Raw genomic sequence first — 26,751 nt, 5'->3', positions numbered from 1 at the left:
GTTTGTTGAAGCTTCAACTTTCACTTCAAAATGCAACACAACATTATTGACCACCTCTATTCTTTAACCTGAACCACCTTCTGTCATTATCATGATGTTTCACCATGACAAGAAAGACCCATATGAGTGTGCAATTCATCTTACAGGATCTTAAAAGTGTTTTACAAATACGATTGATTGGCAGAATGCTCTTGTGAAACAAGACTGCAGACGCACAGACGTTTTACATGATTAGCCCAACAATGCAGAGAGAGTTCAACAGAACTTGAATTCCTGATTCTTGCCTTTTGTTCTTACTAATAAAGCAAAGCTTTCTTCTCATTGAGAATCAGGAGAGACAAATTCACCCCCCTAAATTACACCAATAATAGTTATTTAATCTTTTCTGAGTTAAGACCATGATATTTTTTTCTGAAGAGATGTATTTTGGCTCTTTTGCTGGAAATGTATGATTGAGAGTCAGAAAGAAGGGATAAAAGAAACAGGCTAATAGAAAACAACAACAAAAACCATGAACGCATCTTTTTTTTCCCCTCGGCTTGCCTTTCATTTCACATGGACTGAACAAAAATGTAGACTATGAACTTATCTAAAAATGGATAAATATCCCCATCTAAATCATGCCAAGGAAGGAAATGCTTCACGGATACTTGAGGACAAAAGGAGAAGAAGAAACTAAAGTTATTTCTTCCCCAGTGGAGAGCTGCAAAAGATAGACTCTACAGAAACTAAATTTACAAGTTGGAAGGAAGTGGCAAAATATCATAACTGGCTTTTTTTTTTTTTTCATTCAGTACATATCAAAATGTCCATTTCCTTAGAACAATAAACTTCTCTAGCACACCCAGTTTCCTGCTTTGGCTGCTATGTCAGATGTTACCACTATCTGCAACAGGCAGTAAGCAGTCTCAAATTGGTAACTGCAAAGGCTGCTTCTCCTGTACCTTCAGTTTGTCATTCAGGCGACAGTGTACAGAGACTGAGACAGTGAACGAGGGATTCATTTCACTGCCAGCAAGGGACCTATGAAGAACCCACGAAATTCCACCCTGGAGCAGCCTATCAAGCACATTTCAGGCAGTTAAATATATATATATATTAAAACAACAAAAACAAATCTATCCCACAGCCTAACCTGCAAGGTTTTCATTGAGCATCAGCCAATTAGAGAGCCCAATCTATGCCAGCCTAGAGCGGTCTTTTACTTCTCTAGTTCGTGCAATGCAGCTGCAGGATTTTTAAGCTATCCCACGAATTGCAAACATTGCAGGTGATGGGAAAACATACCCACAATAAGAACACATACTTCATTTGACTCTCGGATCAGATCAGTAATGTCCACTTTTGGGTGGTCACTCTTTGTATTGCTGAGGTTGGAGCCCTGCTGCACTGTGGGAGGCAAAGGACTGTCTTTGTTGGTGACACTGTCAAAAAACCTGCATGAAGCAAGCACAGCAAGAATTAGCAAGCCTTGGTTTATCAAAACAAAATGATCCCATCAGCGGTGAAAAGTTGGATATGCAAGAAATTCAGCATGAAGTTTGGCATGAGTAGCATGCATTTGCTGTAACACTACCAGAGAGATGCAAGTCTGGAACTGGCTGCCCAGCGAACGTTGGGGAGCCTAAAACCTTGGCAGTTTTCGAGACCCAGCTAGACAGCAACAGGGCTGAGGTGACCTAGTGCTGGCAACAGTTCTTTTTACAAGCATGAACCTGGACTAGAGACTTCTGGGGACCCCGTGCAAACAAGCAGCTTCACTGATCCATCTGGGAGATGAGCAATGTAGAGAGGAAAGGAGGTCTGTGCTGAACTGAGAACTAGGTTATCTTAGTTCCCTCGGGTGCACAAGCCAAGACAGGCTTCATGGCACCTACACATGCACCAAAAACCTGAGTACTCCCATTATGGAGGTCATCCAATGCCTTTGCCAACACTAAGGAACAGAAAGAGCGCAATACTGGGCAATGCTGAGCTCCCCTGAGAAACAGCTTCCTTTCTCTTGAGGAGAGGCAAACTATTGTTAACTAGTGCTTAAAAATATGCTAGAATGCTGCTAGCAGGGTTAACTGTGCAACAGGAGTGCTACAAGCAGATAAAATGGTGAAAGCAGGAGTTCAAAAGGAGTTCACAAGATTCTAAGAGGAAGCAGCAGAACTGTTTGGATCAAGAGAAAACTAAATTTCACTCAGAATTGTTTGGATCAAGAGAAAACTAAATTTCACTCTACTTTCATATTATAAATTTTAAGGTATGTAAACTGGTGAAAGTGCATTTACTACTGGTATTTTTATAAATGGTAAAATCTTAAATTAGCACAATTAGATTTTACAACAAATATGTGGGTACATGATCTCTTAAAATAAAAAATACATTTTACTCAATAAGTCAGTAGCTCTTACCCTGTTGAAACATGCAATATTTTAAAGTCTGGCTAAAAGAAAATTCTTACTATAAGTGCACAATAATTAGAGCTTGTGACTCATATGGCACAGTCTCAGCATCATGTTTGCTATTCTAATATTCAGTGACGCACAATCACAGCAGCACCAGAAATGACTGAGGAAAGCAGTGAAGCCAATATTGTGCATGTTTCACTTGTAATGCATGCTCATGATTGTGCCCAACAGTTTTTGTCCCATATATACTATCAGCTATTAGTAACAGAGGAGGTAGTAGCCCGAACTACAAAAACAGAATCGTGGAAGTTGTTTATTAAGCCAAATACTTGGAAAAAAAATCTATCATCTTCTAGATGACCTGGTCATTAAGGAAACCCTTCAATAAGTAATATTTTCAAAATAATTTTCAAAATAATTTTCAAAATAATTTCAAAAAAGAAAAAAAAAAGAAAAAAAAAAAAAAAACAGGAGCATTTCCAGCCTTCCTTCCAGAATTTCAGGCAGATAATGAAAACCAAATTCCTCAGAAGCCTCTGGAGGACTTGGCCAGATGTCTTCTCAGCTGCCCCCACAATGACATATCTATAGCTATATTGCCTACGGAAATAATAGTTACAGTGATACCTGTTGAGGACAGTCACTGCTTCAGCATCATCCTTACAAGAAAGCAACTTTTCAATGTTGTAGTCCAGTACTGTGAGGCCGAGCTGCAAGATTGCCTTTATTCCATCATAGAAGAAACAGTCCACCACATTGACTGCACTTTCAATAGGCAGCACACTGATAAAAAGGGTAAGGAACCAGGAGAGAGAGACCGAGGAGAAAAATGTCATGTCCGTCATGTGATCTGTCAACTGAGGCAGATGAACTCTGATGAGCTCCTCAAACACTGCCTGATCTACCAAGGCACCTGCAGGGAGAGGACAACAAAACCACCACCCAGACCTTAATACAGAGAAGCACACGTTTCTCAGAATGCTGGCCAGAAATAGAAACCTTATCCTACTGCAATTTTGTTATAAAGACACAGACCTGGCTGCAGGGCATCATCAACTTCATCCCCTGTGCTGGGAGCTGTGCACCCAATGCACGATGCAGAGCCTTGCTGCATGCTGTGAAGTATGTTGGTACTTCTGTGGGTGCATGGCTACTGCTGATGGCTCTCCTGAGAGATGATAAACCCTCTCAGCAATGAGAGACATTTCATGTGCAATTTTCTCCTTGCATACACATCTGCAGACACTGAGTACTGGATCAGAGATTAAGCATGAGTCCTAGAACAGCTACTTTTCCTTTAAGATGTCTATATTTTAAATTAATAGTTTCAATTTCAGACAAAATTTCAAGAGAAGAGTGTAATAAGTCCTCCATTTCCTGAACAGCCACCCATACAGCAATGACAATACTTGAAAGTCACATCCATTCATAGTTTAGGAGGGTCTAGGGATGTTCTGTTACTCCAATTTTCTGCTTTACAACACTGAATTATTCTCCAAAGTTTCTCTCCAATGTTCAGGCTTCAGATCACTCCTTAACACTCACTGTCAATCAGTGATCATTTATATTCAATTCTAGGTAGATAAAAAGACAGAAAGATATTACCAATAATTCGGCGATTGAAATAATCAGGCAGCATTCTTTCACAGACAGCAACCAACAGCCAGAAGGCTTCCTCCTCCTTAGCATACAGCAGAAGCACTGATGTCAAAATATTCATTGCCTGCAATGGTTCACAGGAAAGGAAGCATTCACAAGAGAAGATAGCAAAAACACAACTCAAGTTTGTCAGGTGTTAGAATTTTTAAAGGACATATCTTTAGTGTGGTAGGATAAAACACAGCTGTATCCGCTATGAGATCCTACCTCAGTATCACCAAATGCAGAGCATATTATTTAAGCTACACAAAATTTTAAGTGTTAGAAGTCTAGCAGAAACAGAGAGACATAAATTCAATAGACATGGCAGCATTTAACAGCAGATTCAAGCACAAAGTGAGAGTTGATGTTATTCAGCGGGATGAAATGAGCAACATGAGTCACAGAGCAAGAAAGCTTAAATATTTTTGTATTGATTTTATAAGGTGCCACTATACTGCTACAATGAGCTAATGTTTAGACAACACCACAAAGGGTCTCAAGACTACTGTACCTGACAATATCCAATTTGGGGATTCCTGTATGCATAAGCAGTAAGGACTCTCCTTAGTGCAGAAATTCCTGTGTCACTTTGAAAAGCAGGATGCTCAGGTAAGGAACGACGCAAATCTCGTTCAATCTCATCTGTAGCTAAAGTGCATGTTCCTAAGGACTTTTCCACCAACTCTGTGTAATAACCAGGATTGGATGCCATATCATTTACAGCACCTGCCGATACATTTGATTGCACATTATTAGAAGTCAATGCTAAAGTATCCACACGATTCTCTGCAATTTTAATAAAAACTTGGGTGACCACTGAGGTTATGGACCTCATGAATCTCCAGATATTAATGCAGTTTATATCAGAGTAATTCCACTGAAAGTGATGGGACAACACCACAATAAAAAGAGAAAAGTAATATAAAATAAGGCTTGGAACAAGTCTAAATCACTTTCCATTGTAATTATCCATAATTTCTTTGCCAACACCATCCAAAAAAATAGGGATACCAGTCTGATAACAGATATAAACGTCTACGTAAAGTAGTACGCTGGCAATAATCAATCCATGTTCCCATGTCCTCAAAAATAACTACGATATATAGGTGAATAGAACAGGTTAAAACATATTTGTTATGATAAACAGCTCCTTCTAGATGGACAGTAGAAAGCTCCACCCAGGGAACCAGTGAGAACAGCTAGGAGGTGACGTGGGTAGCTCCTCAAAATCTGCAGCTAATTTTCTAGGTCAGACACAGCCTTTCTATATTAAAGTACTTTAATTCCATGGACTTCCATTTCTGCTTGGTAAGTATTCTGACACAGGCAGATTCTAAAGAAGAAAGCCACAAAAACACTCAGTACTTCATAAAGAGATTCCATATATATGATAAGCCCACAATTTCTGTAAGGCCATTATTTGTACCAAGCAATATAGCAAAGAGACACTACTACTGAGGCTAAATTCTCTGCCAGAAAAACACCATTTGTCTGGGAATGCTATAATATCAGAAAGCTTAAATCAAAGCATTTAAAAACAGTCCCACAAATATATTTTTATTTTAAGCAATTAGAGAAGCTTTACTGAAACTGACTGTCCCTTTGAATTTTAAGAGCAGAACATGCAGTCTTATCACCATTTTTCACCTGAGTGTGCGGCAAAAACACAAATTCAAGTTTAGCTTAAATCAGTGCAGAACAGTATAATTTTATCCATTATTTTGAAGTGTTTTTGTTTAGAAATATCCAGGTGATTTACTGCAGGGCACTTTTGGGGACAGAATCCGTTCAGTCAGTATCCAGAACACTCATATAGCAGGAGTCTGCGAAGTAAATCAATTATACTTGTTACACAATACCTGAGAAGAGCAGCCAGAGTTCTCCTCTTAAGGACTCTGGAATCCCCCTTACAACTAGGTCTCGAGTCTTCTTGGTCCGAAACATACTGACACCATGTCCCCGCTCAACAAAGAGGATGTTCCAGGATTGTTCCTTCATTTTTTCTTTCAACTGTGAATAGGTAAAACAGAAGGTCAGTAAGTATGCCAGGAGATTTCTTTCATGTTTCAGAGGACAGAAACAAATTTGCTCTCTAACATTCATATAAACTGGAAATAGCAGCTGTGGTATCAATATTGGTATCTGAAAATTAAGTTGGCGCAAATCAGAGCAAAGTCTAACCGATGTATAGAATAAGCTTTGTGTATATTTACCCCAGTGTATTCTCTCATGTGACCTACTATTCTATAAAGAACATTATTGTGAGAACATCTATACCAGATTAGACAAAAGTTAAATCTATCTAGTATCCTATCTGATAGGAAGCAATAGTAAGTGCCGAAGCACAGCAAAGTCAAGTAAACATCTACTAAATACTCCTCCATCCTCTACCAAATTCAAGCTCAGAAGCTTCCTGAGCAGAGGCAATCTGTCTGAATTTAACAGCCCTCAGCAGTTTTTGCCATAAATATCGCTTTTCTAATTCCAGAAAAACTTCCATCTTCTCAAGTCACAAACAAAATTTTCTTGATGAGGAGTAAACGAAAAGAAGGAAAAAGATGAAACTGAATGAAAGCAGTAGAAAAGAAAAACAGGAAAAATAGGAAGAGAAGGCTGAGATTGCTTGTCTGTGGTAGCAATTATCTCTGTGTTAATTTGAGAGCTTTACAAAGTCAATGCACAGCATCACACACACCTGTTTAATCATCTGGATAAATTAACATACTTTCAACATGTCTATGAACATTCTCTGGCAACAGCAACAAACATACTAGCTCTGATAAAGACGAAACAAGATATCACAGACACTCAGAAGTCAAAGCAGGTTGCTCTTCTCTTCTGATTCATGATGATATGATGCATTATATTAGTCTGACAGATTTGGAACAGAACGCACACAAATGCACACACAAAAACGACATCATCACTGCCAGGATAGAATCAACAATCAGGAAAAATTGGTTAGATTAAAGGGTACTACTGACTCAAAGTACTTATGCGCATATGGGAGTTACATTTAATTATTTACCAGTAAGAAAGAACATTTTACAATCTAACTATTTCTGTTAAAATACAAGACTATATTGTTAGGAAAACATGCTTCCCCAGGATGAAAAGTAAAGCAAAACTGAAGTTATGAGCATTTTGGCTGAAGAATAGAAGACAATTGAGAGAGACAGTAGTGAAACAGATCCTTTGTAGGGTACAAGATTACTAATAAACTATTGTTTATGCACCTAAAAATCAATTAAATTTCTCTAAAGTAGCTGAGAAGACGATTAGAGGCCCCAATCCAGGTTCCAGGTCTAAGAGAGGGTAAACAATACTGCTACATTTTCTATATATGAAGCAGTTAGACTCAACATTTTTTAGATAATCTGCAAAAGAGAAAAATAGATTTTGACTACTTTTTTCAACATGCTGTAAAAAGCTGCACTGAAAAAAAGTCCCAAAAATCCACAAAGAAAGTGGGTTTATTTTCTAGCATTTCTCCTATTCAAAAATTCTGCATCTGATTATACCTATTTTGCTTAAAGACTAATCTTAATATAAAACTTTTTCACTCTCTTGCACACATCATGGAGAATCAAAATAGACCATGCTGCAAAGAGAATACATACACACACACATACACGTATATATGTACACATATAAATGCATATCTCTAGAGCATAATCTCTAGAGCATGACTTGGGTAAACAGAAGTGAAGAAAGCAGCGACAAAAAAAATAAAGTCAACTGCCTGATAACATTCTCCTTGCTCCCAAAGAGTTTGTAGTGACTTTGTATCTCGATAATTCAGACTGATACAAAACACGTTCCTTATCACAAAACAAACAGCTTCTTCCCCCTGAGGGAGTGGATGAGCTGGAGGAATTTGCTCCTTGAAGATAAGGCATATCATTATTAAACACGATGAGCAGAAAATCAAATGAAGCCAAGAAGCAGCACCCTGTGGACTCAAAATACAGTGTATGTAGATGAAAGAGTATTGGCAAATCTCCAGAAGAAATCATCAGCCTTGCTGGAATACTTTTTGAATATACTTAAAGCCTTTCCATGTAGATTCCAAAAGCTGTCAGTCAGTTTATTCCTTACCATTTTAGAGTCTAGATTTTCAGCATCCTGAGGATGGTAGACAGTCATCAGGGCTTCCGTACTGACAGTTTTGCTGTTATCCCTCTGACCCGTCTTTGACTGTCCCTCATCCAAATCCATTGGATTGCCAGAGTCAGAACTAGCTGCAGTCTTAAAAAAAAAAGGAAAAAAATTTAATAATGGTAGTCATAAATGCCAAGAACTACATATAAATGTTTGATGGCACTTCAAATCCAGTGTTATAGAACCTGAATTGCTTTGCAAAACATGATAGAAAATACAGTTAAATAACCTGAAACATTAAGCATTCGCAGCGGCTTTATGGGTCACTCTGTTCCCTTTTATGTGGGAATAGTCTTTTATTTTTCCACACCTTAAAAACAGAGCTACACACTCAGCAGAGGTTGTCAAAATAATGCAGATATAACCCAAGCAAGGGCAGTCTAAAGCTGAATGCCCTTGAGCAGCAGACCTTATCACTCAGGTCTCCCAGCACTGGGCTGTACTCAGCTACATATGATTTCACACCAGATTGGTGAACTTTGTTCTAAATGTGAAGGACCTGAAAGTAAGAGATGGCAACATGATTTAAAAAAAAAAAAAAGTAACACTGAAATTGAGGTAATAACCTCAAATCTAGAGGGGTAGCAGACATTGTTGCTCATCCTTCACCTAGATTCAAGCTTGAAAAAATAAAATAAAATAAAATAAAATAAAATAAACTCTTAGTAAGACTAGACAACCCCTTTCTAAAAATAGGTAGTAAGAAATCAGAATTAGCTAAGCAGTTACCTCCGTATTTACGATGCGCTGTGGACTTGAAGCTGCACCACATTTGATTCTGAGCTTTGCCACAAGCTGTTCAAAATCTCTAACCTCAGTAAAACGAAAAGCTGTTTTTCCTTTGGTACTAATGCTGACTCCCCTGTTGGTTGGATCTGCCTTATCCACTCCCACAACCTAGGGAAGCAAGGATACGAAGTCAAGCAATCCCACTCAGCCAAGTTATCCGCTTGCTTCCAAAAGAGAAAAAGGGTTAAAAATACATGTATATGTGAAACAGTACTACAAAGTATAACGCAAGCAGAATTAATAATGCAGGTGACTTAAATTTACCACTTTTAATCACCATAATCTGCAGCTATTTTAGCACAAGGTAATAAATATTATGGGATAGATTTTTCAGTTCCTAGCTTTAAGTGCTGAGCTTGCTTGAAAATCCTGCGTCCTCCTACATGCTGAAGCTGTTACTTTTTTTCTTATCATGTAAGAACAGACAACATACGGCTCCTGCAGGTAACCAAGTGAAGCAAGTTTTGCAGGAATTAATTTCCACAGAGAATACTCTTTCAAAGACAGCTGTCAACACATGACAGCTGGAACTGATTTTAAGTGTCATGATGGAACAGTTACAGATTAGTTAATATACTTTATTAATGTAAGTACTTTTGGGGAAATAAACTCATAAGAAAGTCACAGATACATAGACTGACTGCCTTTGCTGCTGCTTTTACATTGCTATAGGCAAAGAATAAAAGATTACTGAAGCGAAATAAGTCTGCAGTACTGTAGAATGAATAGTGATGGCCTGACAACCCCCAAGGGAGAATTTAGAGTCAATTCATTTAACAAAACCTCTCTTGTTGCTTATCACAGCTTACGGAAATAACTGTTGCTTCCAGGTCTACAAATAGATAACTAAATAAACTGCACTGTCTGGGTGGGGAACACCAAATATATCGCTGAAATTAACTCAATTACACCAGAAATTAATCTGAATTGATAACAGTAATTCTAAAATTCTGTTTAAAGAAATAACTAATTTAAGATAAGAAAAAGAAAAGTCAATTTTGAGGCAGGGCTACCTGCTATAGCTACAATGACATACAACAGTAAATCATACCCAGTGAGAATTCACCCCACTGTGTCAGGTATCGTTTATGTCTACGCCAGGTAGTAGGCACAGACCTTTTGTACAGACTACAGAACCTGGTAATTTCTGCACTATTTTAAAACATGTCCAGGTGGTACTGAAATGTCTGTAACATTGAAAGACTGAAATGCAGCAATGTCCACAGATCACATGCAGTCAAGACAAGGTTTTCTTTTCTAAAACTTACACCACATGCCAAGTACAGTACCCTGTAGACCTATGAATGAATGATGTGTCATTTACGTTATGGTCCCTGTTTTATCCGTTGTGAATGTCAGCTGTGATGGCATAAATGGCATTGATATTTGTCCTTTTCAGACTGTCAGTGCATTTCCCCATAGACCTTTAAACAGACGGAACTGCTCAACTACTGAAAAGAGAAGACTTGAGCTAGTGAGCTAAGGAAGAAAGATGGCAAACCAGTCACCAGCCTTCAGCATCCTCTACCCTCTCCAATTCTTTACTTTTAGCATAAAAAACTTTCATTAACTCAAATTCAACAATCATGCATAAGCTGGTTTAAAACAAAAGTTTATAGAGGGTATAGGGAAAAAAAAAGAGGAAACAGGAAAACAATTCTGTAAGTCACAGAATTCCTACATGCATTAGGAGAAATGTACAACATCAAGCAAAATAAACAGATTCTAATGAAAACCTGTAGTGAGAAAAATAAATTATTACCCCTGCATTAAATGACACAAGTACAAAACTCTCAGTAGAATTAGCTTTGTCTGCAGTTTGCATTACCTCTCTTAATGGAATGATCACACTGCACGAGCTGCCATCCTGGCTAGCAAAGCAGATGTAGTTTTCTGAAATGCACATTTTCCCATGGGTGTTGAAATGACTGAAAGGAACCCATAAGAAGCACTCATGAACTTCCTTCAGAGTCTCTTCTTTGGGCAGCCTGAAGAACGCGCTAAACTGCTCACTGTGGGCACGGCTCTCCAGACCTCTAGATTAGAAAAATGAATAAATGTAACAAAGAGAAAAACAAGAGACATTTAAAATTTCTTTATGTACATGAAAGTCAAAACGCCTTGGGAAAAGCTTAGTTTACTAACATGTACTACATCACACTGTACCATAATTTGTGGGCTGATGTAGACAGGTGCCACAAGTTCAACCTTTTGTTCTAACAGGCAAGAGAGTGCACGACCAGATCTATAGACACCCACATAACAAAACAGCTAAATACTTCACTAAATATTAAGAGATTTAAGCATGCTCTTAAGTAGATGTCTCCTTTACAATGTGCTTAACCTCATTAACTTAAAGATCATTTCTGACAGAGTGAAGCACTTCAGTGAATCATGACCTAAGTAATGGAGAAAAAAAATACTAATAGTCCAATCTGCTCTGCTTCCCAACCCATCAAAATATCACATTTAAACTTAAAACAAGTTTTGGGTTGACAGAGAGTTAATTAGCTAGAAATGCCACACATGTTGGAAACATCTGCCATGGGATAATTCCTCACAGATAACTGCAACCAGAAACAATGTTTTGGCAGAACAGCAACATCCATCTCCAGCATTGCTACCAGGCTGAAATATCAACTATCCAGAAAATATAGCCTAAAACAAGTTCAATTATCAGTGTAATAAACGATTAAAAAGCATTTTTTTTTAAATCATGGGTGTAAGAATCTATAACTAAAAACTAATAAAATGAAGTTACCAGAAAAAAAAAGAGTCAGATTAATAAGATTAATACTGAAATGTATTAGAAAATGCTTCATCATGCTTCATTAAAAAAAATGCTTCATCACCTTTTCTGATTTGCAGATAGACAGTGTGCCTCCAACAGACGCAGGCCCCTTTCTGTGAATTTGAATTACCTGACAATAGATTTACTTTTCTTGGTTACTTTTTCACGGTGCTAGCTGTGGTCCATAGGTCCACAGATCAAAATTTGAAATTTCAAAATGCCTAAGGAAAAGGTAACATTTGCCTCAACAGATAAGAGTTGAAGAGGAACCATAAATTTATCACAAGAAATAACCACACACTGACTGAGAAGGGAACACTTTAACCAACAGCCTTTTTACAAGCACATCTTTTACACAGTACCAAATACTTCCCCAGTTAAAGAAAGCCAAGCACCAATCTGCAACTCAGTGATTTTACCATTGATCTACAGTGCTGGGGAAAAAAAAAAAAAAATCACACAGTATTTACCTGTACATATGTACTGAATTACTTATACTGAACATCAGGTCTCTCTTTGGAGACCCCGCAGGTCAATTCTTCATTTTTTTTTACATCTACCTGATGCTAAAATACCTTTTAGAAATGCAAACTACTATATTCCCTAAGCTGAAACCTAGTGCTGAAGGTGTGATCAAATCCTGCCTTCATATAGGCTTTTTATACTACAAAGTAACAATAAACTATAATACCTCATATTTTTTTGAACTCAAATTTTACTAAGTTATGCTTAAGAGAACACCAGCTTTGTAGGCATCTGTGTATCTCCTTGGGACAAAGACTTCCTTTACCTGCCAAAAAAAGTACTGAGCAAAGGGCAGCCAGACTACAAATAACACATTACCTCTTGGTGATCTGCAAAGGGTCATGAAGGACTAGGTCATTTTCAAATGTCTCTTTGTCAAAAAGCCTCCTAACAGCATAGTTTGCAAGCTGTTCCATGAGAAGAAACGTTTCATTAATGTGCAAAAACATGGAAAAGTAGTGATCTTCCCCACGGGAACACACATGAATGCTCTCTGTCAGAATCACATTGGAAGTCTTCTCAAGCTTTGATATTTCATCCCATGAGATAATGAGTTTTACTGAAAATAGGAATATAAGCAGATGTGAGTAACTTCTCTTTAGGTGCTTACTCTCATATTAGGCAAAGAAAAGCAGTAGACAGCAGAACTAAATAACATATAATTAAACAGTACAGTTACATCATAACCAATTTGGAAAGGGCTACAATCCACAAACAACAAAAGCAAAGACTCTTCATAATTCCTCTGAAATAATTCTGCTAGCTAGAATTTTATAGAAAGAAATACATCAAAGACACACCAGGAATGAAAATAAAATGTTACATCTTCTATTCTTTGATGCAATGTGAAACTGCAAATTACAGATAGCATCATGTAAGCTATCCTATTCTAACACTTTACCAACAGATGTTCTTGAAGTAAATTGATCATTTATTGTATATGTAGAGAGGCCTCTTTGCCGTTACAAATGAGAAGTAGTTGCATGTATCTGCTCAGAAAGCATCCTACACTTTCTTAGTATTTTCTAGTTTTTTTATTATATATAGTTATTGCTCACACACATTTGTTTGGGTAGCTCAAACTAATATCACATAGAAAAAGAAGGTGAAAGTATTACTGGCATAGAGTATGTCCAGAGAAAAAATAAGCAAATCTTTTTGTATGAAGAAATAACTGTAATTTCACAGGCTGAATTCACCTGCAGCATGGACCACAGATGAAGACTTTTATTTACAGTTAACTGCAACAGCTCTGCCTTCTCTATGAAGCTTATATAGAGAAAGAAACCTAAATGACGCTGTGTTTTAAGTTTTCCAAATGCATTTATTTCCATACAGCATTTCTGCTTTGCTTTATTTTTCTGTCTTGTGTTGAAATCTGCTCATATATGTAATAAGGCAGGGCATAGGAAGAATTCTGTCAAATCTGAAAGACACATAATAAAAATCAGGCTTACTTACTTTCTGCTCCCAACAAAAATGAGTAAAAGCTAAGAAAGTTGGTACTAAGATAAAGCCATCCTTGACAAGGCACTCTGCCCCTCCAGTAACTGCATGAATAATAGGTAACCAACTTCTCTTGCTCCGGTAATCCAAAACACTTTTCAAATTTCATAAGACCTTCACGAAACTTCTCAGGATCTTCTTCCTTTACAAAAGAACCTTTTCCCTCTTCAGCAATCAAACCCTAAAACAAAAGAACTAGTTAGTTATAGAAGAGTCCTTGTGGGAAGGTGTCATATGTGCAGATGCATACATATAACACAGCATTCTCCTAGCAGGACAAGTTTCTAAACAAGAGTAGTAGTCTGATGACCAAAACACAGAACCGTTACAAATAATCTGTGCTATTTCTAGGTCTCCACACAGCCATGGATGGACACTCACCTTTAGGCCTCCCGTATAACCTTAAGCAAGACACATATTCTCAGGTTTCTTCATCTGAAAACAAGAGTATTTTCCTCACTTTTTTCACAAGAATTCCTAAATATCTGTTTATATAAAAACCTTCTCAAAACCTGTATATGCTTACTAGGCAGTATCAACATAAACTGAAATATTTTATCTTCAGTTTTAAACCACTATTTAAACTCATCTGAATAATATTGAACTTTGGTATTCTAAAGGGGCCATATTATTAGAGTACACTGAAAGGAAAAACCAGTTTGGCCTCTGCAAGTTATGCCTGTTACTTACTCTTATCTTTCCCTGGACAAAGCTTGTAATATCCTCATTTGAATCAAAAACAGATAAAGTGCTCATAACATTGTGTTCCAACCAGTTCCAGTGTTCTGTTATTTCTTCTCTGCTGGCTCCTGTTTGAAAGGACAAGTTAATAGTACTTAAAATTAAAATGGATTTTAAACATAATGTTTCACAAGAAAGCATAGCTGCATCTCATGTGGAAAACACACATCCAATTTAATTCCTAATTCCAGAAGAAAAAAGAAACACTGATTTATAAAAGCTTGATCCTTGAAATAACTTTTGACACTTCCAGAATTAGTACTATTTTCTTCTGGATTCTCTGGAACCCCAACTATGGGAATAAAGAATGTTTCCTTCCACTTCTTTACATACATGCAAGAGGAGGAATATCTCAGAAATCCTGCTATCAATAACCTCAAGGAATGTATGAAACACACAGCCAAGGTAAATTCAGTGATCCAAAATATAAAAACTGTTTCTAAAAATGTTAGAGACAAATCAAGCTTTTTACTTTATTCACCTTACAGTGCTTTCAATCTCAGTTTCACAGAGCAATCACCAACTGTATACCAAATGTCACTGCAACTTCATAGCAAAGAAAATCCTAACTCATTTGAGCTTTTGAGAAACATATTTAGATTAGTATTTTACTTCAAATGCAAAAGAAATCTCTTACTAGCTGCTACTTCTAATCAGTAAAATGCGGTAGGCCAACTGTTACGATAATTCTGCTTATCTTTTTCATACACTAAGTTACAAAGCATGCCAGTAGTAACAGATAATAAAGCAGAGATGATACAAGTAAAACAACAACAGTAAAGAGCCAGCAAATTTAATACTGAGTCAGTTCTTTAAAGATAGGTGGTTTTCTCCAACCCACCAGACAGTGGGGGAGAGGGAGAAGGAAAGGGAGGGAAAAGATTTATCACTGTTAGGGATTCTAGAGCACAAATTAGTTGGTGGTTTCATCCTCCACAGGAATGTTCACAAACAAACTGTCAAGATTACACACCATCAGTCCTCCTGAAGGACACAACATCAACAATTACTTCTTTCTCATATTACTTTGTAAAGACTAATTAAACAGCTTCCACCAGACTCAAGAGAATTAAAATTGCCTTGGGAATGAACAGAAATTGTTCTAAACATCATGAAATATTTAGACTACGCTATATATGGCAAATTTGCAATGGCACTTCAAAAATGATATAAAGAGTAATTAATACAGCAATGAAATTACAAACTAATTGTTTTCTCAGACTGTACACAGAAGACAATCCTTTGAGTCATGGTTAGAATCTAAGCCACAGATGTGACACTGTCAGGGTGATTTTTTTTTTTGGTAAGTACTTAAAAAATTAGGAACACTGTCATTATTAATAATACTAATCTAAAAGCATTTTTCTAATAAGAACTTGTATCTGGGACTGCTGAAAAAAAAAAGAAAAAAAAACTGATAGGAGAAATTACACTATCAGAAATAGTTTTGAATCCTGTTTCAGAACACCTAGTTCACCTTTTAAATTTATTCTGCTGTACTTACTTATTCTGTAATGTGCTTCATTGCTTTGGAAACACACTGTATATGATTTTCAAGAGCCACCTGGATGAGGAATAAATTCCTAAATCAAGTATCCTTTTTGGAATCAGCCACCCTCCACTAATTTCTTTGGGCACTTTGCATAAATTTCAGCACTCCCTCTAGAATTCCTCCTTCAGAAACTCAAGAATTGCTGTCCTGGAATATGAATCAGCCAACATTTTTCAGCCACATGTACAGCAGCTGCCCAGCTAGCATTGCCAAACAGGTTTACTATACTGTTGTGGATAGGTCAGGAAAACAGCAGCTTCTACAATTTCCTCTGCTAGATTTGATTTCCTTAAACATAATTTTAATATCATAATACCCCAAAAAAGGCATTCCAAGTTATAGCACTAATAAAAGAACCTACTTTTCACGCTATGGCACTGCTATGGTGTAAGTCTTCAGAACACAAGACCATGGCTAATGCCTTGTTTTCTCACAAAAAGCCTGTAAAATAAACTGGTTCTCTGCATCGCCATGGCAAACCCTACCTTTTGAGGCAAGGGTCATCACAAGCTCTGCAGGAATAAGAATGTAATCAGAATCACACAAGAACAATCTATAGTCATCATTAGCTATCAGAAATAACTTATGCATGCTGTCAGTCTAATGCATAAATACCAGTCTGGAACACTGGACCATAAGACTATATCAATTAATTTCAATATGAAGACAAGAACATGTCTAGGAAGCTGTAAGCAGTGAATAGAACATTCCTCTTAAATTTTGGAATAGAGGTATCTCTGGATACACCCAGTAGGTAAGCAGCCTGTAGAACGGAAATAGATTTTATTCTCAGGTAAAGCTGCAAAACTTTTATATAAATAAATAAAAATAAGTTAAGTAATTAAAATTCACAGTATCCAAAAGCATTCATTAAGGAAAACAAAAAACACATACTCTGAAGGTCAATTTTCTTTTCCACTTTCTACTGTTCAATAATACAACATGAGAAAAGGGAAAAACATATTACCCTATAAAAGAGAGAGATCTTAATTCAACTCTTCCCACGACTGGGACAAGCAGCAATGACAAAGTAGATTTAAAAAAAAAAAAAAAAGATAAACAGCTCCTGCTTATTCCTATACACAGTATATGCTCAGCACTCCCGAAGGCCAAATTTTACACATCATCCTGAACTCTGCCAAGTTACAGAGGTTATTTATAGGTTACAAAGGAAAAGATTGTACCACTGTTGTTCCAACAGAATAGTATTCTAAGACACTTAAAGGACTGCCAGAAAAAGCAGGCAATCTTGAATACAAAGAGTCCATAGATATACCCTGAGAATTTAGAACCATATATTGCTGCCAATCACAGGTTGTAATCTCAGGAGTATCATTACCAAATTATCAAATAAATTTAAACCATTTAGAAGTCACTGGAGTGAATAATGATAAGATTACTTTAATCCAAATGTTAATACCTTTCTTCGTACCTTGACTAAACAATTTTTCACTTTATAAACTCGCTTAACTTCTAAATAATAATACATACCACAAGCAATGGACCAGTAAACTTGAGAATCTGGTGTCTGATGCAGAATGCGAAATGGGGCCACTTTTGATGTAGAATCCAACACTGCATCTAGGGTTCCCACAAGAAGACCTGTTGCATTTTAAAAATAAAATGTATACAGCATAGTGAAACTAATGTTTTGAAACGTACATTCGCCTTCTAATTCCTTACTTATCAAATAGGAATGCTCCCAGAGTAGAGACTTACTCCCTCATGATCTCTGAGAAACTAAGAAACACAAATGAAGAAAGCAAAATGTGCTCCCAGAGGGACCTTTTGGGGCGATGATACCATTCTGAACTGGTGAAAGCCATTAACACAACCTGAGGATCAGGAAGGTTTTGAGACACCCATGAAAGTGATACCAATGCAGACTCCAAGCTAAAAAGTAATGTGATAGCTCTAAGCCTTTAAGGAGCTCACGCAGCATTTAAACCTATTAATTCATACATTGTCTTCCTTTCTAGTCAAAGGAAAACACAATTTCATTATGACTGCTTTATAAAAATACCTTGCATTGTTTTCAAATAAGAACAGCATATCATACTTTCTGCACATATACCCATTTTGCAGCTCATTCTCTGTATATGCACTCAATATGGTAAGTACAGAGTTATAAAAAGTCTGCAATTCTTCACAAATAGTTTATCAGATAACTTACATATGCAGTATGGAACACTAATATTTCACCCTACTATCACATGCATAATATAAAGTGCATTATTATTTATTAGTAATTAGTATTAGTATTTATTATACAGCCAAGATATATAGGTGAGTACCTACATGACTCACCTTCTTGCCAATAGATCCTGAATTAACTCCTAATATGCAGAACATGATTTTCCTATGGATACACTTACAACACGAAACCTCTGTGACTTATCTTACTGTGGCTATTCAAGTTTCATAGTGATTTTGCTTTATTTTAAAATAATGGAAATGACTAATAATACAAAACACACACATACAAAAAAAAAAGACAAGTAAATCACATGAATCAAAAATATTATCTTGTGTTGTCTGCAACCCATAGATTTTAAGCAACCACAAACATCATATCCTCTTACAAAGTAGATTTTTTTATATAGTTTATAATTGAAAACAGACACTGAATAGATAACATAACATTTATGTCTGCTTAAGGCGCTTTGATTTACTGAGTGAGTCATAACACTGAGCTCATCTCCAAGTTGGCTTTGTTTTAGCAGATGTTTTATTATCTCTCTCACCATTCTCTTAATACCATTTTCTGTTATGATACATGGTACAAGGACATTAGGCACCATTTATGAGGTTGGTACAATGGCTAAGCCTGAAGAGATGATTAGGACACTGCATTAGAAAGCAGCACTCCTCAAAATACCAGAACAGTGTCTGTCCATTTGGAAGGTCATAAGATTTTAGACACAATAAACTGTGGCAGGTTAATACGAGTCACTTCAACAGTTCTCCAGTGAATACTACCTTGTCCAGGAATGTCATAAAGACTACAGGTTTGCACTTAAAGTAATAGATATTCACTACATTACTGATTACTTGCAGTTATGCCAGTTACCAAATCTGTGAAATTCATAGTTCATAGAGTTACATATTCTTACTCTGGTGCTGAAGTGCTCTAACTCCTAGGTGTAAATTTTTGGAATATTGTATTATCAGGGAGGGTTTCCATAACTACAAGTCGTTCAGAGAATCTCAGCAAGCACTCCCTTTTATCGCTATATCCTAATGGGAAATCAGAATTGTATTCACCCAGGGAGTTGTGACCAACGCTAAGAGCTTTACTGGCACCCTGCTAATTCCATTCACACATGTCTGCTAATAAATGATTCATACCCAGGGTTACCAACAAGAAAGGTTTAAAACCCACCTGTCTAATTACAAGGATATTAACTGTATAACACAAGAGTAGGGAACAAGAGGACCAGAAACTAGTATTATTCAAGAATTATACATATACTCATTAACAAAGCTAATTCAAACCAGCTTTATTCACCTTACATATGACAAACTCTATGGTTTGTTGAACAGCCATTGGTTTTAAAAATATAATAAATTCCTTATTATGCGTTACTCATTTCTGGCCAAAAAATCAAGCATCAGAGCAGCCTACCCTAAAAGACTCCCAGTAGTCTGAAACGCATCCAGCCAATGGCTACAGCTGGTAATGTTAATAATTTCCTACGAGCAAGAAATAATACAGAAGAATGGTGCAGCATTCCCATATTAAATGAAAGGTTTATAGTCAATCACAATGTAAGTGTTTGGGTAAATTAAGTACATAAGGTCATGGTTAAGTTTCACAGACATCATAGCTCCTGCTTCTTTCTGCTTCTGTTCAGCACAGATGCAGACTTCAGTACCAAATCCTAGCTAATACAGAGGTGACAAGAACTCCTGCAATGCAATGTCACCTCCAAGGGCCCAGTCATAGCCCTTTAATCTCCAGCCCACCGGTCTATTTGCAGAGATACAGAGCCCTGTCTGCTCCTGGCAGAAGGTACAAACACGGCGAAGCTTGCAAGGCTGTCAGAGATTCCAGTACTTTTATTGAGTATTTCTAAAGCAAGCCCCACTGCTGGGACAGTGCTATAGACTGTACTGGTAACAGAAGAGAACGGTGGAGCGCAAGCCATGCGCCTTCAACCTTGCATCCAATCCAACTACTTTTCCAGCTTCCATTTCTTCAGCAAACCATAACACCTCCCACAACTGTTGGTAGTTTGATTTCACACCTCCAAGGGTGCTGAGCTCCTACATGCTGAAAATGCGCTCAGTGCTGTGATTCAGGAAGTTAAAGATTATATCCTGCAAATTATGCCCTAGTCATTTTCCCACCTTCCATCTCTAGTTGTAAATATGCTTCATAACAGTGTGGCATTATTTGTCTCGCAAACAGATTCACTGCAAAGTAATCTTTGCTCCAGCTGAAGAAATAGGCAGCACAGATCTTTCCAGACCTTTACAAATACAGCAAGCAGGTTTACCTTTCAATTCCCATCACAGTTGGGAATCGGCTACAAGGATGTCCCAGAAAAAGCTGCAGGTATAAATGGTCTCTGCTATTTATGTTATTACTGTATATTTAGCAAAACCGCAGCATAGACCTTTATGTTTTGAAAAGTAAGCACCTTTTTCGTTTGTTTTTGTTGTTGCACACTGAGCCAAGTTATAGCCCGAGTCGCACCTCCTGTCTTGCTGTTCCTACTAAAATAAATTTAACTAGGTTTGTAGAAAATCACCAAGTGCTTTTTAATGAGTCCAGTGTGAAATTCCATAAGGGACACGCTCACCACCATCGATATCCATTTCTTGATACCACTTTAACACGACGCCTTGGATAGACACTAGATAAGGAAAATTTTCCTCCGAGAACACATGCAGAGTCTCCCTCCCACCTCCTGTTTGGGAGCTAGGGATGATGCAGATGAAAAGCTGTATCTTTTAAAGAGCAGCTGCACCAGCAGGGTCTTGTGCTGATTCGGGACTGCAATAATTGACACAAGGAATCCAGAACTGAAGAGTCAGGACTTTTCCCTGCTTGAGGAACAACCTTTTTTCCGCAATCATGGAACATACAGCAAGCTGGGAAGACTAATTGCAACCATGTATTTAATCAATAAACTTGTATCTCTCACAGGTCCATTTTACTGAAATTTCTCAAGCAGAAAGAGACAAAAGAAAACAATAGAAGCAGAAAACAAAGAACTTGCTTTCTGATGCTTCAGTGAAAGATCAATGTTTTGTGACAGCAAATACTCATTTATATAACTACTCCAGGAATAACTGTTTTCTAATTAAGCTTCTGTCTAAGTGGTAATCAAAGCAACATTTTTGTGGCCAACATGCTTCACCTCACTATAACCATCTCTTGATTACAGCACATGTATTCTTAATGCAGGTATTAAGTCATCATATCTATGCTTTGGTACGCAGGCCATTCTGCCTAGCCACAACTTTATCAATGCACTGTGAGAAACCGAAGTAGTTCTCCCATAGCGCCTCTGCAGAAGACAAAATGACCAGAGAGGACTTGGTCACAAGACAGTCCTGCCAGACAGTACAGCAGCTATTTTGGGATAGTCTACTGCACACTGAATTATCAGGAAGTAGAACCGGTCAAATAGGTTAAACTATCCGTAATGGTAGGTAAGGTCTAAGAAAGAAAAGAACATGAAATGTAAAGCTAAGCAGGTGCATATGTGAAGGAGAGTCTAAGCAAGAATAGCACAAAATACTTTTATTCATGACACTTGTCAACTAGTAATTATTCTATGTGTGGGCACAAGCCACAGAAGCTAACTATCACCCAAGGATCACAGACTGATCCTGCTGTAACAGTCAAACCAGAAGGGCCACCCACCCAAATCTAAGTAGGGCTTTCCTTGTAAGTCTGATACAGCCCAAGAATTCCTAGCCTTCCTTCAGGTAAGTGTCATTGCTGTCATCTATTCCCTTCTCATTAGTCTGCACCTTTCTTCTGCTACCAGCTGCTTCCTCACACCACACTCTTCTCCCCTCCTTACGCTCTAAATTGTGTGGGCTGCAGCATTCCTGGGAATCCCTGGCTACAGCCACCTCAGCTTGTCCCCATTACCATCCAAGCCCTGCAGCACTGGGTATCTCCTCTTCCACTCCTATCCTGCAGCCCAACCTCTCCCTTCCCTCCCGCGCGTTGGCACTGCTGCTGTCACCTCACACCTTATGTCTCATTTGCTGGGAAATGCTGCTCAGGGGAAACGGAACAAAATTTCCCTTGGCACATTCGAGGTGATCTCATACCACAATAGCTATATTATTCATTGTTCTAATGAATAACGAGCTTTAATCTTCTTGAATGACGTGTAGCAATATAACATTAAAATCAGACAATGGCAAATTATGTTATACCTAGGAGGCTTGCATATTTTCATACCTACAAACACAGATTTAACTACATTATTCTGCAATGCTCTTCTTAATTCATCTTATTCGTAGTTCTAATTCAGCAGCACTTCACTATTTTAGTTTCTTGAAAAATTTAACTTGCACAGACAGAATCTGTATAAAACTAACACTATGAAAAAAAAAGAAATAAAATGTGCAATGCCACAATTAAGGCATACTACAGAGATTACCCCATTCATGCATTTTTCTGCACTGTCAAACATCATTAACAACAGAAGACTAGTAACAGACATCTCAGGTGCAGGATAAATCAGCCAGACAAATCTCTCCAGCTGTAAATCTACAAAGTTGTTTTTAAAAAAACATATGTTTTAAGAGCATGAACACATGGTTCTAATTCTTATGGTAGTCACAGTTTATAAGTGAATTTTACCATGCAGGAAGATCAGCTCCGTGCAATTTAAGCCCCAAAGATGTCAAGGCAGAGAATGGCCAACCTCACCTGCAGCTCCTCAATAGTTTTAAAGTATCACCGATGATTTTGCAGCCAGACCTTCACATTACCTATAACAGTATGGTATTCCTAGAAGAGGGGGAGCTGGGATTCTGTAATGATTTAACGCTTGCCTTGTTCCCTTCAAGTAGCTCCCATACCAATGAAGGATGTCCTACACTGATCTGGGAGATCTCTACAGCTGAAATACTTCAGCCAACAGTTTGGACATTGCGCTCTTGACAGACACACAGAATAACCTCAACAGAAGCTTCAGTGGTTTCAGAAGCCAGTAGTGGCTTGGGTCTCTGTAGGCATAATGATTCCATCAGACAATAAATAAGAATAGAAAGCCTCTTTCATATCTTGAATTTCTTACGGAATAAACTTTATTATACTAAGGTCAATGAGCCGTTGGTCTCCTGGTACATCACCATCCTCTCTTGGAGGAAAGCTCCCTCATATGCTTATTTGCAAAGGGACGGATCAAACTCCAAAGCAGGAGCTTATTTTAGGCAGACTCTGATTCAGGCAGGAAGAGGGACTCGGAAATATGCAACGCAGAGCAGACGGGTCATTTCAAACCTCTCCCTTTCCGGGGAGCTGAAGACCTAGTCCGGCCAGGGTCTCTGCTGGCGCAAAGGGCCCTTCAGCTCGCGGAAAGCACCGGGCTGCTCTGGCTCACCCGAGCTTTGTGGGAGACCCGATGCCCATCCTGGCCGGGCACTTCTGCCCACCGCGCACACCAGGAAACTTCCCCAAACCTCCCATTTCCCGAGGCCGCTGGGGTGGTGTAGGGGAACCCCCAGGAAGGTCACGTCTCCCAACCTCGGCCAGCCCTTCCCCCGCGGAGCCGGCTGTCCCGTCCAGCACCGCCCCCGCCGCTGCCCCGCTCCCCCGGCGGGGGCCGATACCTGCCAGGCCGCCTCCGCCCTCCTCGCCATAGCCCCGCCGCCTCTGCAGCACGAAGTACTGGTTGGAGCGCTCCAGCACCCACAGCTTGAGCGCGTTCTTCAGCAGCACCTCCTCGGGCTTCAACCACATCTCGGCGGCCCCTCACGTCCCCCCGCCACCGCCGCCCATGCCCGCCCGCTCCCACGTACGCAGCGAGGCTGCCAAGCGCCGCCGCGGGCGGAGGGACGGAGGGCCGTGCAGCCGCCGCGGGGCCTGCTGGGAAATGTAGTCCTCGCCGCGCGCCCGCCCGCGCCGCGCCGCCGCCGCCGCACTACAGCTCCCGTGGGGCATCGCGCGGCCGCCCTGCCCCGCCGCTGGCGGGGAGGCGGTTGGGGCAGTTGCTAAGAGGGAGGCAGCGGGGGAGGCACGAAGTTGCTCCTCGCCTGAGGTGTGTCCGTAAAGCCGGTTTTTAATCAAGAGTTTCTTTTAAATCTCGGACAAGCCGAAGGAGAGACAGGCCTTCAGCCACCCCAGAATAATGTGTCATTTGTAATTTTATGTTATTTTCTAATCAGAACTAAGCCTTACACCACCTCTGAGGCAGCAGGACATTCTGTGCTCTTACAAACCAGCAGACAGAGGCACAGGAGGAAGGACACAAAAACCTCGGAAGCAGGAATGGCACTGGAAATGTCCCTGTCACTCTGGCTGCCTGCATAGCCGCTGGGAGGAGCACAGTCCTGCCACAGAAGCGTTTAAGCCGGTACACAGGCAGCGCTTCACGTTGTGACAGAACAGTGGTTGCCTTATCTGTAAGGAACTGGCACCATCCAAGCTGGCGTTGCGTCCATGCTTACGTTGCCCTAACAACGATTTGGCTCCTAGGGTCCTGGTATCTTTGCGATCTGTCTACAGGACCCTCAGGAGTCCGTCCTCACTGCCAAGCTCCTGCATTAGGTGTAGACGAACTTCAACCTCTTGCTCCAGGCTCTGCTTAGAGCCCTTTATAAAAGCTGCACATCTCACACTGTACAGATTGCAGACTTGGCACTTCTGTCACTTTCTGCTTTATCTCCCTTGTCGCTTTCCATAGACCCAAATGCATTTGATTCCCAGGAATGTTTCTGCCAGCCTCAGGTATATTCCACAGGTATATTCCACAAGAATTAAAAAGCAGTCATTACATCGCAGCAAAAGAAGCTCCAGTATTAAAATGATTTAATTTTGTGGCTGAGTATAGAGTTAGCTAATATTCCTGTTTTCCTTTTCTATGTTTTTATGACAGAACAGAGTAGGAAGCAGCCAGTAGTAGTAAGGGAAAATGAATTAAAAGTCATGAACTAACATGTAGTATCTAAGAGATGAAACATTAACGAGGCAAGGCAAACAACTTCAAGATGTGCTGGCAGACTGCTGTTCACAAGGGAGTTTCCTCAATCAGGCCACCTGAAGCAATTGAGAGTCCAACATACTCATGGGAACAGTTAATGTTGTTATTTCTATGGCCATTCCTGGAGATTCACCAGCAGAACTGATCAAATGATTCCTGCTTGGGTGCAGATGTTCTAAGAGCATTTCCAGGGGGAATGTTTAAGATTTAATTTTCCTCAATTATACAAGCCTTTGGATATGAAACAGGCATGCAAGATCTAACACATCTTCTAATGCTGATGCTAACTCTATGGAGAGATGCCCTTGGCATTTCCTACCCAGAGCTGAGTGTGTGGCATATTACACTGCCTGGACATATGACATCTATCACCTCCTTCTTCAAGCTTTGTTAATCAAATAGCTTAAGAAAAACCTTCTGTTTATTAAAAAATGTCAGTTGTTTTCCTCTCACTGGATTCAAGGTGCTGGATGTCTTACTTTTTTACATTCCCATTGGAGTTGATTTCATAATCAAACACTATTAAAACATCCTCTTGGAGGAATTTATTTATAGACACAAATTCTTAATCAGTGCGCAGTCATCCTACAGATTAATTAATGCATTTCACAGCAAGAGCAATCCGTTGAGTGCTGCAGAACTTTCTTTCCCTGTATTAAGGGCTTCCTGAAAACATTAAATGATTTTGCTTGAAATAACCATAGCCAAGACCACCAGCTCGTAACTAGATGTTAACTTCTGTCTGTATAAGGACTAGTTTAACCAGCAACAAATGGACACAGCAGAGCCACCTGAATATGAATATGAACCTAAATTTCCCGTAGACCCAGGATTAAATCGCCAAAGTCAGTAGATTTTCCACCATTACCTCTCTTTGGGAGCATGGCAATATTCAAATCTGCATAGGAATAACATTCATGTAAACACAGGTGAAAAAGCAGAGCTGTCTTTTGTTAAACATGCAATAAAATTGCATTAAATCAGACAGCCAAGATGTGCACATTTATTTTGCCCTACTAGTAGGTCACTCAGTAAGTGCAGATCTTTCCATCTGAAGTCTGAGATAGATTAGATCTCACTGCTTTCTATAAAGTCAACTGCATTTTTGACTCAGGCTGCTTTTATATATTTTCAGTTCTTCATGACAAGCCCTACTTTTCCCTCAAGCAAAATTTGTTATAACTACATTTCTACAGTGACACCAGAAAAATTCCTTCTATGTGAGCAAATATTCTTTCACTCTTGTATTTACAATAATGATCACACAGCTGTAAAGTCTGATTTACATAGCTATTCAGTGGGGCTACTTGCCCTTCCTCTCTTGCTGAGGACATCTTTCCCAGTCTCCGTTAGAAAATATGGAATAATTTGAGTGAAATGTCCACATCAGCAGCATCTCCTGAGGAAGGGATAAACGACAGTGGTGAATAAACACATAGAGACTTAATCTGTTCTGCTTTCTCTTTGGGG

At 38.9% G+C, this 26,751-nt stretch overlaps 1 protein-coding gene across 1 annotated transcript in view; it reads right to left on the bottom strand.

Moving 5' to 3' along the window:
• TBC1D8B (TBC1 domain family member 8B) overlaps nucleotides 1-24,121 on the bottom strand; it is a 31,321-nt gene extending 7,200 nt beyond the window's left edge. The window contains exons 1-13 of the mRNA XM_088527435.1: nucleotides 23,912-24,121; nucleotides 17,597-17,707; nucleotides 14,503-14,621; nucleotides 13,768-13,993; nucleotides 12,625-12,865; nucleotides 10,819-11,026; nucleotides 8,931-9,098; nucleotides 8,139-8,288; nucleotides 5,900-6,050; nucleotides 4,552-4,766; nucleotides 4,005-4,122; nucleotides 3,027-3,312; nucleotides 1,307-1,436 (exon numbers count right to left, since the gene is read on the bottom strand). Coding sequence (XP_088383561.1) covers nucleotides 1,307-1,436; nucleotides 3,027-3,312; nucleotides 4,005-4,122; nucleotides 4,552-4,766; nucleotides 5,900-6,050; nucleotides 8,139-8,288; nucleotides 8,931-9,098; nucleotides 10,819-11,026; nucleotides 12,625-12,865; nucleotides 13,768-13,993; nucleotides 14,503-14,621; nucleotides 17,597-17,707; nucleotides 23,912-24,041 — 2,253 coding nt within the window. The 5' untranslated portion in view covers nucleotides 24,042-24,121. The remainder of the gene's footprint in view (nucleotides 1-1,306; nucleotides 1,437-3,026; nucleotides 3,313-4,004; nucleotides 4,123-4,551; nucleotides 4,767-5,899; nucleotides 6,051-8,138; nucleotides 8,289-8,930; nucleotides 9,099-10,818; nucleotides 11,027-12,624; nucleotides 12,866-13,767; nucleotides 13,994-14,502; nucleotides 14,622-17,596; nucleotides 17,708-23,911) is intronic.
• Nucleotides 24,122-26,751: the final 2,630 nt, after the last annotated feature.

This window comes from Tinamus guttatus, unplaced genomic scaffold (assembly GCF_059628265.1).
Source record: "Tinamus guttatus ecotype Peru unplaced genomic scaffold, ASM5962826v1 Tinamus_guttatus_pri_ptg000287l, whole genome shotgun sequence".
NCBI lineage: Eukaryota > Metazoa > Chordata > Aves > Tinamiformes > Tinamidae > Tinamus > Tinamus guttatus.
Note: the sequence above shows the minus strand (reverse complement) of the source record. Positions and strands in the feature narration are given on the sequence as shown.